The sequence below is a fragment of the Stenella coeruleoalba genome, assembly GCF_951394435.1.
Source record: "Stenella coeruleoalba genome assembly, chromosome: 1".
NCBI classification, from domain to species: domain Eukaryota; kingdom Metazoa; phylum Chordata; class Mammalia; order Artiodactyla; family Delphinidae; genus Stenella; species Stenella coeruleoalba.
The window spans coordinates 74519153-74534560 of NC_137169.1; the positions used below are offsets into that span (position 1 = coordinate 74519153).

At 40.2% G+C, this 15408-nt stretch overlaps 1 protein-coding gene across 1 annotated transcript; it reads right to left on the bottom strand.

Moving 5' to 3' along the window:
* Positions 1-2408: 2408 nt before the first annotated feature.
* On the bottom strand, positions 2409-12468 carry LOC307176898 (UPF0690 protein C1orf52). Its single transcript, XM_079903416.1, has 3 exons — positions 12042-12468; positions 11201-11399; positions 2409-4809 (listed from the first exon to the last, which is right to left on the bottom strand). Exons 1-3 carry the CDS (start codon positions 12315-12317, stop codon positions 4736-4738), a joined length of 549 nt encoding a protein of 182 aa, XP_079759542.1. The 5' UTR covers positions 12318-12468; the 3' UTR covers positions 2409-4735.
* Between the last annotated feature and the right edge of the window lie 2940 nt (positions 12469-15408).

A 15408-nucleotide genomic window follows, 5' to 3' on the forward strand; every position in this document is an offset into this window, starting at 1 on the left:
GGAACTGTAAATAATTCATTAGAGCTGGATTAAGAAGTGTGTCAGAATGAGGGGAGAGAAGCCTCAGGATTTACTGACCAAACCCACATGATGGGAAGGAAGCAAGGCAGAAGGCAGGTTTCTGGGTTGACTGTGATGCCATTAACCAGAAACAAATTATAGGAGGTGGTGTGGGTTTTGACTCGATGTGTTTGGTTTTGGACATACAGTATGTGAGGGGACTTTGAGACCCAAGCAGAAATGTACAATCGGATGCATAAATTTGGGGCTTTACAAGAGCATTTTGGTAAGCATACAGTGCAGGGAACCATCAGGGTTACTGATTGTGGTAGCCATGAACTTGGCTGACACTGTCAAGAACCGGTGTAGAGAAGAGAACAACGTAGGGTACAGTGGCATCTGAGGGCAGTTGGAAGAGAGGGGGCCAGAGAGAAGAAATAAAGAGAACCAGGAGAACACAGGACCCTGGAAGAAACCAAAGGGGAAAAGAGTTTCACATCAATTAGGATGTTTTTGACGGAAAATGACACAACACTTAAACTGGTTTAAATTCTCAAGATTTATTGGCCCATACAACTGAAAACACAAGCCTCGAGAGGATCACCCATAAGCCCGGGTGAGGAATTCTTACCATCAACACTTCGCAGTTATATTGAGTGCTACTATGTGCTGGCACTGTTCTAGTCAATGAACAAAACAGGCAAAATCCCTCCTCTTCGGACTGTACATACAAATGCTTCTTGTTATCTCTCTCTCTTTTTGCATTAAAATGCAAATGCGATACCTGAAATTAGGAAAACCGTGTAGAGGGAGATAGAGAGAACTTCAGAGTGCTATGCAAAGTTCAAAACATTTGCTGGGAGCATAACGCCTTTTTGTTGGAATGTCTGAACTTCTGCACTAAGTGATAATGGAGGTATGAAAGCAGTTCACTATGGATATGAAACGCTAAAATCCAAAATACCACCAATGATATGTTTTAAAGCCCAGTGTGGATTTAAATGTCACCGTTTTTAACTTATCAAAGTTGCTGGGTTCACTCAGATACCTATAAAAATAATTACATTTTCAAATATCCCCAGTGGGGCTTTGTTTCTAACTGAATTGTATGGCAATATGTTTTACATGTAGGTCATGTCCAAACCTGCATTGCTACATTCATATTTTAATTAAAAGTACATAGTTTGCAATAAAAGGAAACCTCACTCTCAGCCATTATATCCAACTAAGCACTATCCGTTTCTCAAATCAGTGTCTCTTCTCCAATGCCTTAGTTCACTCAGACACTTATCACTCTATTTAGACTACAGCAACCAGTCTTTCTGACTCGACTCGTAACTTACATATACATCCTCCTCATGGCCGCCAATGTGATTTTGCCAAAATGAAGATGAGTCCTTTGTTCTTATCATAATGTCTTGCACCGAAGAGGTTCTCCATAAATTTTGCATGGAACGGGATGCAGATTCTAGCCTGAGCTCTGAAGCTAACTCTTGGTGTATCCGTGTTTTGTTTCCTCTTGCTGGGCCTATTTTCCATTCTCTAATTTGGAAATGATAAAACCTACCCCATTAGGTTTTTGGCAAATAAAATACTACTATATGATTGAACTCTGTGAATTCAAAAGCACGACACAGCATTAAGGGTTAAGATTAGAAGCAAGTCCAAGTAATATTAGTATCTTAATGGCTACAAAGCAGGGTAAATTTTCTCAGTAATGTTCTTTGATTCCAGTTTTCCATAAAACTCTATAAAATTATTTATACTTTGAATTTTAAAACATGGCCCACGAATGCTTAGTTCTTTTCTCAAATTTTGTCTTTGCGCAAAAGAAGTCCTTCATGCCTGATGCGACCTAACTTCCTTATCTTAAAGATGAGGAAACAATCAGAAATATCAAGTGACTTGATTCTCTAAAAAGGAAGCAACTTGGACAGAGGATTTTCCGAATCTTCATGGATTTTTAGAAGCTCCTTCTCCACTGGGTTTTCACTACCTGAACCAAACAGCGCCTTATCTACAGTACCCACATGGACACTTAGACATGTTCCCAGGACATCTCTGAAGGGGGTAAAAAAAATCCATTCTCTAATGTGGTGATAGATGTAGAGTGACATGAAAGTCCATTTTCCAACCAGGGATATTTCTGCAGAAGGTGAAGCAATCCATAAGCAAGTTCATTTCCCCTTCTGTTACTTGGCCATACTTTGAAAAGAAACCCGAGATACAAATGGCTGAGTCAGACTGCCCCAAAATATTTAGCCTCCTTCTTCCTAAATTCTCTCTCCCACTCCTAAAACTGGCTTGACCTGTACTCACATAGGTGCACATCTTCCAGCAGTTGCTTAATAATCTCACAAGTGTAGCAACTACCTTTCCTGTTTAAAATATCAGAATATTTACCCCCTCCAAGGAAAAGTGGTATTTTGTTTCTCCCCTTCCCAGTTCTGCTACCTTCTAGAAAAGAGGCTCAAAGCACCACTAGAGACCAATCTAGTGATCTTTTGTTCTCTGTCACAAATTGATTGATACAAGATAGGAGTTGAAACAATGAGTGGTAAAAAGAAGTTAAAAAGATTTTCAGACATTGGCTTGCTGGTGTTTTTTATCTTGTATGAGGTTCATTTTCATGCTAGTTTTTTAAATCTTGTAATATTTCAGTAACTTCCGAGATATCTGTTCCACCAATACATTCATCCAGACTATAGATTTTTCCAGATTTGGGAATCACAACCTCATATTTCCATTTTTGTCACACTGGACTCATGCTTTACCAGTTGATGCCACTCCCTAGTACATGATACCACTGCCCTCCCAATTATTCATGTACAAAGATTTCAACCTTAAAAAGTTTCTTGATTTATCAATTATTTCAACTTTGGGATTCAGATACTTGTAAACCTAGAGGATAAGCAGCTGTAGAACTGCATTTGTAAGTTGAAGATACAGTGGAAGCCATCATACTCATGTCCCTTCCTCAATCCACAAAACACTATGACTGGTACACTTTTAATGACTTTTACAAACTTAAATCTACTTGATTCATGTTCTCAATAAACTTTATAGTTTTTCAAATGTTGGTTTCCAGCATGGGGAAAACAATCAGACTGGGGATTTTAAAAAACTGAATAATGTCCTGTAATTAACTCTTGTCTCTTAAAGGCATGTAAGAATCGTGGAAAGACTGACGCAGTATATAACTGCTCTTTTTTATCTTTCAAAATGTTACAAATAACTTCACTGCATTTTGGACTGCAGAAGTCAAATCTAAGATTACAATCTTCCTAAATACCCCTTGTTGATTTTATTACTACATGCAAAGCATTAAAACAGGAGCTAGATAGAGAAAACACATAGGTGTAGGGTTGCCAGACAAAATATAAGATGCTCAGTTACATTTGAATTTCAGATAAATAAATTTTTACTATAAGTATTTCTCAAATATCACATATACTAAAACATCATTTGTTGTTTATCTAAAATTCAAATTTAACTGGGTATCCCGTAATTTCATTTGCTACATCTAGCAAATCTTTGTAGAAGATCCTTATCTTTGGCAAGCTTACTATTTAACAGGGAAATCAATGATCATAATATAAGGCATATATGATAAGTGCAGTAATATAGTCAGGGGAGAAGATCTCTACTGATTACCACAGAGGAGTACCTGGAAGAGATGGCAACTACAGTTCCTAAAATATGACTTTTTTTTCAGTAATTTTTTTTTTTTTTTTGCGGTACGTGGGCCTCTCACTGTTGTGGCCTCTCCGCTTGAGGAGCACAGGCTCCGGATGCGCAGGCCCAGCGCCCATGGCTCATCGGCCCAGCCGCTCCGCGGCATGTGGGATCTTCCCGGACCGGAGCACAAACCTGTGTCCCCTGCATCGGCAGGCGGACCCTCAACTACTGAGCCACCAGGGAAGCCCTTCAGTAATGTTTTTAATGGTCTTCAGGCCGTATGGATCATTACAGAAATCAGGAGGGCAGAGGAATTTCCCCCTGAGCGAAGATGACTAAATTCTGATTGGCTGAGAGGTGGTTTAGTATGATATTTTTGGAGTTCAAGTGTCCTGAGTTAAATCTCAAATTCATTGCTCATTAGCTGTGTAACCGTGGATAAATTAATCTCTATTATAAAATGAGGCTATTAATACCTGCTTTATTAGGCTGAGGATCAGAGATAATATATGCACAAAGCACTTGGAACACAGGAGGCACTCCCTAAATGGTAATACCCACTATCAGAATGTCACATGGCAAAGAGGGTACTTGTCACAAATATTCAAATGTTAATGTTATGCAGTAATAGTAATACTGGTAATTTTATTTCCATGATCTATTTACACTGTACAAACACTGCTGAAAAGCACCCTACAAGTTCACAGTACAATATATTTACTTTAAAAATATACTCCTTTATAAAAGGTTCATAGAACATTGGCATGTCAACATGGGATGAAACTCAAAGCATGTCACCAATTCTGTGGTAGCAAGAATGCTTCCAAGTGTTGTCAATTTCACAATCACAAGTCACCATTTGAGTTTTAAATACATATAAGTTTTAAATAAAAAATGAGTTCTACAGTGGAAGGTTCCTGCACCAAAACTCATTAGTTAATTAACATATACTTTCATGGAGATGTTGTTTCATAATAATTTACAATATCAATTTAATCTGCCAAAAAAATTCATTTCAACAAAGTTTCACAGTCCAAAAATTCTTGTCATTTGTTTTCTATTTTTTCTTCTTTGTTGGTTCTCCCGGTTCTATTTTGCGCTTTTTAGAAGTATGCTCTTCTTTTTCATCATCTTTAAATAGGAAAGGAAGAGTTTCAATCAGTAATATTAAAAAAATGTTAAGCATTAAAATTTCATTGACTCTATACCAAAATCATTATCCTCAACTAATGTTTCTTTCAAAGTTTTCCAATAAAAAAACAAAAATAACTTTCAGAAGTTATTGCAAGTAAATTATAAGGAATTGCAAGTAAAAATAAGGAATTTTTTCAACTGTAATGTTACACAAAATCTACAGTGATCTTTTAGTGCTATATTAAGGTAGCTTAAAATGAGAAAATCAAAATTTGTTCTGATAAAGCTATTCTCAAATATTCTACAGTATATACATGGTGGATATTTAAATATATAATCTACATGTTAAGAATGGAACACATACCGTTCTTTTTTTTTTTTTTTTACAAAAAAAGATGTCAATTTAACCATGACATTATGTGTCTATCAGCTAGTCTTTCTCCTCCAATCTGCTTTCCGTCCCCCACAAACACCTGCCCCCATCTCATCGCCCCACCCCCAGCCCCACACATGCATTTTGAAGTTAAAAAGGCTTTCACAAGTAGATGTTTCACTGACACTGTATTTTCAGTTTTGTCCTATGTAGGTGTTCTACATTCTCCCGCTCCTAGGATGGTCAGAATATTCCAATGGCAAGAGAAAAACAGACTTCTTCCCTGCCTTCATATTATGGAGAATATGGGGGGGAGGGTAGAAGAACCTCAAATTAAAACCATGTCCTTTACACTTTTCTAAAATATTATTAGTACCTGTATTCACAGAAAATTTCCAATTAATAAATAAAAAGATTGTAAAACCTGAAACAATGGGCCCTTTTATTCAATTAAAACAATCCAACTACATGTTTCAACAAAACACAGGGTAGCACAGAACAGCTGCTAATCCCCATCTCTCTGAACAAACGAATGGCATTATTTTAAGAACTCCATGTAGATGGAATGCATAACATGTAGAAGATGTTATGATTTATAAAATACAAATTTATTTTAAGCACATTACTGAATTCATTGTACTTTATTTTCTCAATCAATAGATACTCAAAGTTCAATAACTACCATGTGGTGGCCTATAAAATATTTTGATGTTGAAAGGGGACTTCATATTAAAAAATTGGGGAAGCCATTGATATCAGAAAATAAACTTTTTTTTCTCATTTCAACGTCCCTTTTATTAACAGTCAAAAAAACAATGTCAATTTTATTGTTATTACTTAACACTTCACATTGCAAAAGGACTTTACAGTCATTTTTTACATGTTATTTCTCGATATTCTTCTGATAGAGACTGGGGAGCTCTGTCCTATTCTTTTTTTTTATTGGATTATAATTGACACACAATATTAAGTTTCAGGTGTATAAACGCAGTGATTCGGTATTTTTATGTATTATGGAATAATCACCACAATAAGTCTAGTTACCATCTGTCACCATACAGAGTTATCAAAATCTTATTGACTATATTCTCTATGCTGTATATTACATCCCTGTGCCTTACTTATTGTATAGCTGGAAGTTTGTTCCTCTTAAACCCCTTCACCTACTTCACCTGTCCCCCCAACTCCTTCCTCTCTAGCAACCACCAGTTTGTTCTCTGTTATCAATGAGCCTATTTCTGTTTTGTTTTGTTTGTTCATCTGTTTTGTTTTTCAGATCACGAACTCATTATGGGAAAAATAAACTTAAAACCTTAAGCCTTCAATTCCCTTCTGCTAACTACCAGACTCAGAATATTTCCTTTGTTGATGTGGACAATAATTGGTATCAACAGCAGGTAACGCATCTTGAAACACAGCACAGTAATGTTATTCATATATTTAATAGAGCACTACAGATTTATGTACTCAGTATGATAAAATACAATTCAGATCAACAAATCATCCCAGGAATTTACAAAGCAAAGTTTTAATCATTAGTTTATCATGTATACAAAAAAATACTTGTTCTACAAACCAACTGATAAGGCATACAGTTTAAACAAGCCAAGGCCTTTGTTTTTTAATTGGTGCTTAATTATCATCATGCTTGACTTTTGAGACTATTTTCAGTAGTAATATAAAAATTGAAATTACTTTCTAACTCTACTAGAAAATGCAGTGCTAACATATATTAAAAAGACCATCCTGAGACACTTCTGCTTTTAATCTGTCACTTATTACAAGTTCATTTACTGAATAACAATAAAAACACAAACTACTGAGGTTGGAAAAATATCTTCCTACCAGTCACTGAACAGAAGAGCTAATGCCATCTAGTGATATAACAAGGGATTGTCTTAAAAAAAAAAATCTTGAAATGTTCCATCAACTTTACTGAGCTTCTTACTCTGTGCCGTATACTACAGATGAACTTGTAAGGAAACAATTTTTATATTATGGAATTCATGTCACTTGAGGTAAACAAGCTTAAATTATTAATAGAAACTAAGGTTCTAAATTCTTAAAAAAAAAGCATTAGCTACTTTAGTTAGACCTTCAAGATTAATTACATGTTAATTAAGCTACAATAAATATCTAAGCCTTAATCATCTACATTTTACAACCACGAAACAAGTGTTGATAAGTAGTAAGGATTTATGATGAGTTTTGAATTTTTCCCAGCTGCCTTACCTGGAACGAGTTAACTGGCAAAAAAGGCCAAAGGGCAGAAAATGAGAAGGAAAAATAAAAACAAAGTAATTTGATAATCTAAAAATGAGATTTATATTTAAGAGTGTGGAGCTTCTGTGACTTCCCTGGTGGCGCAGTGGTTAAGAATCCGCTTGCGGGGGCTTCCCTGGTGGCGCAGTGGTTGAGAGTCCACTTGCCAATATAAGGGACACGGGTTCGTGCCCAGGTCCGGGAGGATCCCACATGCCGCGGAGCGGCTGGGCCCGTGAGCCATGGCCGCTGAGCCTGCGCGTCCAAAGCCTGTGCTCCGCAATGGGAGAGGCCGCAACAGTGAGAGGCCCGCGTATCGCAAAAAAAAAAAAAAAAAAGAAAAGAAAAACAAGAAAAAAAAAGAATCCGCTTGCCAACGCAGGAGACACAGGTTCGAGCCCTGGTCCGGGAAGATCCCACATGCTGCGGAGCAACTAAGCCCGTGCGCCACAACTACTGAGCCTGCGCTCTAGAGCCCGCGAGCCACAACTACTGAAGCCCGTGCACCTAGAGCCTGTGCTCTGCAACCAGAGAAGCCACCGCAATGAGAAGCCCTCTCGCAGCAACTGGAGAAAGCCTGCGCACAGCAACAAAGACCCAGCACAGCCAAAAATAAACAAACTAATTAATTTAAAAAAAAAAGCAGATTGCTCCATCTCCTATTGAAAACAAACAAACAAAAAAAGAATGTGGAGCTTCTAATACAAGATATTTTATGAATTAAAAAAAAAAGGGGGTTGGGCTTCCCTGGTGGTGCAGTGGTTGAGAGTCGCCTGCCGATGCAGGGGACACAGGTTCATGCCCCAGTCCAGGAAGATCCCACGTGCGGTGGAGCGGCTGGGCCCGTGAGCCATGGCTGCTGAGCCTGCGCGTCCGGGGCCTGTGCTCCGCAACGGGAGAGGCCACAACAGTGAGAGGCCCGCATACCGCAAAAAAAAAAAAAAAAAAAAAAAAAAAAAAAAAGGGGTTAAAAAAAGAGGTTGGGAAATTGATCTGTGAACATAGTATGGGAGTTTGAAATGGCAAAAATCACTCCTAAGAAGAAAGGTATTCATTACAAAAAGAAGATAGTTACATTCAACAACCAACATTAAAGTCAAAATTGAAGATTTCAGTATTATCTTTTAATCTTATGATCCAGCTTTAAGCTGGCTGAGCACTGGGGTCCTTGTGTTTTTTGATATTGCCAACATCCACTTTCTAATGGAGGACCATCATATGATCAAAAGGTCAGAAATTACCTATGGGAATAGCAGCATTCTCTCACACATATTTCCTGCTACCTGAACTTAAAAGGCAAGCTGGAAAAAAAGATAATTCTTTCTACTTACTTGTCCTGGTATATAAACCTTGCCTTTTCCACATAGGAACAAAGATAGGAGAGCACCAGCCTATGACACCCTAGATTGAATATCAACTCTAGTGGCCTTATTGCCATTCTTCCCACAGGACAGCTACTCCTCAAGCACTCTCGCTTGCAAAACATCAAGAGACTAAACCCCAGTTTAATATGGCATCATTTCCATTTAAAGATCTGAATTTGAATTCCTATTCTGCCTCTTCCTAGCTGTGTGAATTTGGGCAATTCTTGAATCTGAGATTGTCTTCTTGTCTACAAAACAGTAATAATGAATCATGTATCACTTCTGTACTAGGTTGCTAAGAGTAACAAATTAGAAAACTTGTGTGAAGGTACTATTTTAGAGCTCAGCATTTTCTAGTTTTGTGATCTTGGACAAGTCACATAAGCTCTCATTCTGACACTTCCCTATCTGGTTTCACAAGGTGTTGTAAGGATTAAATGTAATTTATGCAAAAGTGTTTTTTATTAATTATATAAAGATACTATAAAATATGAGGTATTTTTAATGTCCACTTCATTTGGCATGTCCAAAAAGATGCCATTTACTGAAGAGGTACCGTCACTACTGACTTCTAATTCACAATGGGAAGTCAGTGAAAGAAATGGGAAAGCCAGGTAGAATCAAAACTGGAGAGTAATATCCTTTATAGCAAAAAAAGGATACACTTCAGAATGTGTATTGCATTTAATCGTCACATCTCTTTAGTGTCCTGTAGTCAAAAATGTTTCCTCAATCTTTCTTTGACTTTCATGACCTTGATACTTTTGAAGATTCAGCTAGTTATTTTGTGGAATATCCCTCAATTTGTGCGTGTTTGTGTTCGGCAAGGATATCACCAACATGATGCTGTGTTCAAGTGACACACAGTTTTGATTTGTCCTGTTATTTATGATCACTTTAATCGCTTGATTAAAATGGTGTCTGCCAGGCTTCTCCACAATGAAGTAACTCCAAAATGAAGGTACTATTTTTTTCCCATTTGGAATTAACAAGCATTAATTTTGTGAAGAGACACTTTAGATCTGAATAAATATCCTATCCCTTAAAAAAACACAAACAAAAAACCAAAAATTGGAGTAAGAACTCCTACCAGTTTGTTACCCTTTCTCTTGAAACAAACAAAATTCTCTGCAGTTGTAAAATGAGCTAAATAAGTAGCAGTTGTATTATGGGAAGATCAGAAATTTGTTTAACAAAAACAACACACTCTTTCATAAAAATGATAGTCAAAAATATTTAGTCCAATAATCCACTGAATACTCACAACATACTACAAACTGTATTATAAACATAAATAACACCTGGACTCTGCTGTTTAAGGAACTCATCTTCATAAAGCAGATAGACTTATGAACAAAAAATCACATAAAAGGAGGTAAGGGCCATCAATAGCATTAGCACATACAGGGTACAGAGGAGCAAATAATTAACTAGAGGAAGGTAATATTTGAGATTTAGATATTACCAACTCTCTTTTTCTTAGAGTTGGATTTTAAAGGATGAATGAGTTTACCAGCCAAAGAGGGAGGGAAAAACATTCCCGACTAAGGTGGAACATATATTAAAAGGCATGGAACCATAAAATAGCATGGTCTATTCAGTTTTGAATTTTAAGATCTTAAAGTTCTACAAGGGGGCCATCTGAAATGAGGGTGGAGAAAAAGGCAGGGCCTATCATAGAGGGCTCACTCTGCTGCTGGTGAAGGGTTTTAAGCAAGTGAGGCAAGGGGGTAAGTGGGTAAAAGTATGGAAGCAGAGATTACTGTGATTACTTACAATAATGGAATTGTAAGGTGGAATTATGATATTATGAACTAAGGCAAGACAACTAAGTCATTATCTTGTTACTATTGTTAATTACTATGTAGTAATACTCAGTTAAATCCATTTTGTGACACTAATTTTGGCTGTAAAGCACAATTGCTTTAATATAAAATGAAGCCATCAGCACTTCACAACTGCAGTCACAACAAAGAGTTCATGAAATAACTCATGCTGCTTTAATAATAAGGCATCATACATCAATATACTACTGGTTGAGACATCAAAGATTTCACTTTAAATCCTGAATATTTTATGACGTTTCTCAAAAACACATTAAAAGGGAGGGTAGGAGGGAGGGAGACGCAAGAGGGAAAAGATATGGGGATATATGTGTATGTATAGCTGATTCACTTTGTTATACAGCAGAAGCTAACACACCACTGTAAAACAATTATACTCCAATAAAGATGTTAAACACACACACACACAGCAAAAGACACCCAAAGACCATCACAATCAGTTTGCTAACTGACTAGATTTAAGTTTCACTCATTAAACATCTCGTTCTCTTAAAACTCATCACAGGGACCAAAAGGCATTACCACTGGAGTCTGACTTTCCTTACCTGATTCCACTGTCTCCTCCCCTTCTGGGAGAAGCCTAGCTTTCTTAGCATTCTGTGGGGCATCATCACCATTGTCCTCATATATGTTAGACCATTTTATTGCCATATCCAACTCTGGAGGGGGAGGTTTCTTCTCAGTAGAGTAGGTCTCCGGAGGTGGTACATAGTTTGACTTCCATATTTTGAATTCCTTCGGAGGCTGTTAAGCAAACACATTAAGAAACACTGTGACGAACCGAGGTTCCTATAATCGGTTATGGGCACATGCACCTCCCTGCAGTTCGTTTATTCTTCAGGCTGACTTTTTTTTTTTCTTTTTTAAGGTTTAAAGACATATTTTTCCATCAAAATCACACTACTGTTAAGTGAAAAGCCAAAGGGTTCCCTATACGAATAAAGCTATTAACTTTTAGTTACCAAAGAAGAATCCAGTCTCAGAGATACTACGCCAAGGCTGACCCCTTCAGGAGGCTGCAGCAGACACTGTCTTGGAGGCAGCACCGCAGGCACTTCGGCATCAAAGGGAAGGGGTCTCGGGGAGAAGCTGCAGCAGGGGGGCGGGGGAGTCACCACCGTTAGTCCTAGCCGCGCGGGGTCAGGGCACCGAGCGCGGAGGTTTGGGTCTCCTCACAAGGGGGCGGGGCTGCGGATCCGGTCTGACACCCACCAGGCTGGGGGAGGGGGCCCGGGCTCCCCAGGGTTGGAGGTGGGAGAGGGTGGTGCGGCATCCCGTAGGGGGTGACTGCGTGTGTGGGGCGGACAGCTGGTCCCCAGGAGGGGGCTCAGGAGGAAGGGGGCGGAGGCCGGGACCTAGATCGGGAAACGGGGTCGGGGACCTCACCTCCTCTGGCGCCTTGACGACGTGCCTCTCCCAGTCGATCTGTTTGTTGAGCGGATTGTAGAGAAAGGCCGGGCGAGTCACGCTCCGGAACAGCTCGTCGGGTCCAGGCAGCCGCTTCTCCGCCTTGTTCCCACAGCCGCCCGCCGACTTCGCCGGATCCGAGGCCTTACGACTTGTCTCCTCCGGCTCGCTGTTATCCTCCTCGTCCGAGGAGCCTGAGCTGCTGCTCCCGTAAGCCGCAAAATAGCTCAGAGGATCCTTCTCCTCCGCTGCCATGACGGCTGCGCGCGTCGATCGATGGCTCCGCCGGAAACCGGAAGCCGTGCCAGGGCCCGCCCCGCAGTTGGCCCCGCCCCAAGTCTCGCTGATGGGCCCGGAGTCTGCACCCCCTGGCGGCTGCGCCGTGATACTGCGGCCGGGCTGAAGGACTGGAGGCGGGGCCGCGCACGTCCTCAATCAGAGGTTTCTAATGCTCTTTTCTGAGGACCCCTGAGAAGAGACAGATCCTCAGGCAGTGGTCCAACCAAACTTTCAGATTCAGTAAGAATTTATTAAAGGCACAGAAAAGCTAAAAATTTTGTCTTTTCACCGCCACCTTAAAGCCCTTGCCCAGAGAGACCAGGATTTCTTTCGGATCCTGCTGCATCTCTTCCTCGAAATAAAATTACTCGCAATGTGCTTCCCTCAGTCGTCATGGAAGACCTCTATGGGTAAGTGGACTTACCAAGTCCCAGAGTGAATCCTCTCCTGCTTGACCTCATTCCAGCGCACTCTGAACAGCCTCCTTTGATGGAACTTCTCTTGTATTGCATCACACCACTCTGGGGGTCCTCCAAACTCTCTGGATTGTCAGCCTCCTTCCATGCCTGCTTTGCTCTGTACGGCCCTTAAACGCCGGTGTTTCCCAACATATTTTACCAGCTTTCAGCAACACTTACTAACAATCTGTAGAGGGAGTTTACAAAGTTGCAAGTCAGACCATCCCTTTCCAGGGCATTAACTACCTTAATGCTTGTGACTCCCAAATCCGGGTCTCCAACTCCAACCTCTCAAGTTCTGGATCAAACCTCCATTTGGCTCTTAAACTTTATGTATGGACATCGTGCTGGGGTCTCAAACACCCACTTAAAGATCAGTAACTTGCCTTTACATATAACTTGCTTCTGCATTTGTGTTCCCTCTCTTAGTACAATAAACGATATAACCATGTGCCTAGCCACCAAGGGAACTAGAAATCTTTGACTCCTCCTCACGAACTCAGAGGGAATTATACCCAAGTGAAAGCAGTGAAGTTGGTATCAGTGTAAACGTTCACAGGATGCCTGTTCATTTACACGATACACTCACCTCCAGGAGGCAGAGAAGAGGTCTTATTCACTCTTTCCCAGTCCCATAGCACAATGTCTGTGAGCTCCTTCCGGGGAGGAGTTGGAGTATGCTTTGTTCATTTTTATATTCCTAGTACCTAGCTCAGTGCCTGTCATTGAGTAGATGATCAATAAGTATTGTGGATTATAATTTATGAGGGTGTAGATCTGTTTCTCAAAAATTTCCACCCAAGTACCTACATTGACAAAGGAAAATGATGGTCCCGAAGTGCAAAGTTTGGGAGCCTCCAAAACCATCCTCAGGCTTGGTAATTTGCTTGAAGCACTCACAGAACTCTCTGAAAGCTGTTTTACTCGTGATTATGGTTTATTGTAGCTAAAGGATACTGATTAAAATCAGCCAAGGGAAGAGATGCAGGGTGCAGAGTGCTGGAGCCTTCCACATGCAGGGCTTCTGGCTGTCTTCTCCCAGTGGAGGTGTAGACAGTACTAACTTCTGCGGCGAAGACATGTGACAACATGCATGGAGCCATCTGGGGAAGCTCACCCGAAACTTAGCGTCCAGAGTTTTTACTGGGGATTGGTCATGTGGACATAGCCTCCAGCCCCTCCAGAGGTCAAGCTGATACAGTATGGCCCAACGCCCCTTGAGCATTAACAGTTTTTTGGAATATAGTGTAATACCCTGAAAATGTATGCAAATGTTATATACTAGTCCCTAATACAGCTCTTTTATTTCAATATACAAAAAAGAAAGAAGAAAATCCAAACTTCTCACAATGGTCTATAAATCCTTCCATATCTGGTCCTTGCTATCAGTGAAACCTCATCTCAATCCGGGCTCCTGAGTTCCCTAGTCACCCCTCATACTTATGTTCCAGCCATACAGGCCTGGGTGGTCCTCACTAGCTCATTCTTGCCTCAGGACTTTTGCACTCAATGTTACTTTTGCCTAAACTTCCTACTAGAACTTTACACAGCTGGCTCCTTCCTTCTTATGGTTTAGGCCTCAGCTCAAATGTTGCCTGCTTTGAGAGGAGTTCCCTCATAATGCTATAAACACTTTGGTCCAAGTTACTGTTTAGCTCATACATGCCCTATTTTATATCCACAGCAACTAGAATTATCAGGGTTTCCTTGTTTATTTTCTAACTATCTCCCCCAACTAGAATGTGAGTTCTCTATGAGAACATAGACATTGTCTGTTTTATCACTGTATCGCCAGCACCTAAAATGATAGGTAATCAATAAATATTGAATTATGAGTGAAAAAATACACAATCTCCACTCTTACCTTTCTGCCGTCTAGGAAATGTTAATAAGAGAGCATGGAGTTGTAGAAAGAACACTGATCTTGGAGTCAAACAGCCCTAGATTTTAATTCTAAAGAGCTGTGCCACATACTTTATCCTGAGATTGTTTCTCGTCTGTTAAAAAAAAGTAACAATAAAACTCTCCTTGCAGAGTTGTTATTAGGATTAAAAACAAGATCACACATGTGGAAATACCAATCACTGTATTTGGCATCCAGTAAGATTGTGGTTTCCAAACACTGTTGCCCGTTGGAATCACCTAGAAATTTTTACCCACTTCTGATGACTGGCTTCCACAGCCTGGCATCCAGATCTTTAAAAGCTCTCCAGGTGGGCTTCCCTGGTGGCGCAGTGGTTGAGTCTGCCTGCTGATGCAGGGGACACGGATTCATGCCCCGGTCTGGGAAGATCCCACATGCTGCGGAGCGGCTGGGCCCGTGAGCCATGGCCGCTGAGCCTGCGTGTCCGGAGCCCGTGCTCCGCAACAGGAGAGGCCACAGCAGTGAGAGGCCCGCGTACAGCAAAAAAAAAAGAAAGAAATGCTCTCCAGGTGATTCTGAAATAGGCAGCAGTCTGGGAACCACCACAGTGAAGGACAACTGTCTGATAATTAAATACAGTGGCAAGGTCAGAGTAAGGCCTTTAGGAGCAGCACTCAAGTTACCCACATATTGTTTGTGCTTAAATTTAGCTCTTCTTTCAGAAAGCCCTCAAAAGATTACATTT

What these genes read in the sequence shown, in the direction of transcription:
- LOC307176898 (XM_079903416.1), bottom strand. Translation starts at nt 12,317, where the DNA reads ATGGCAGCGGAGGAGAAGGATCCTCTGAGCTATTTTGCGGCTTACGGG. An exon ending in TCGTCAAGGCGCCAGAGGAG is followed by an intron (nt 11,400 to 12,041) that starts GTGAGGTCCCCG and finishes TTTGCTTAACAG; the next exon opens with CCTCCGAAGGAATTCAAAAT. An exon ending in GGAGGAGACAGTGGAATCAG is followed by an intron (nt 4,810 to 11,200) that starts GTAAGGAAAGTC and finishes TCCTATTTAAAG; the next exon opens with ATGATGAAAAAGAAGAGCAT.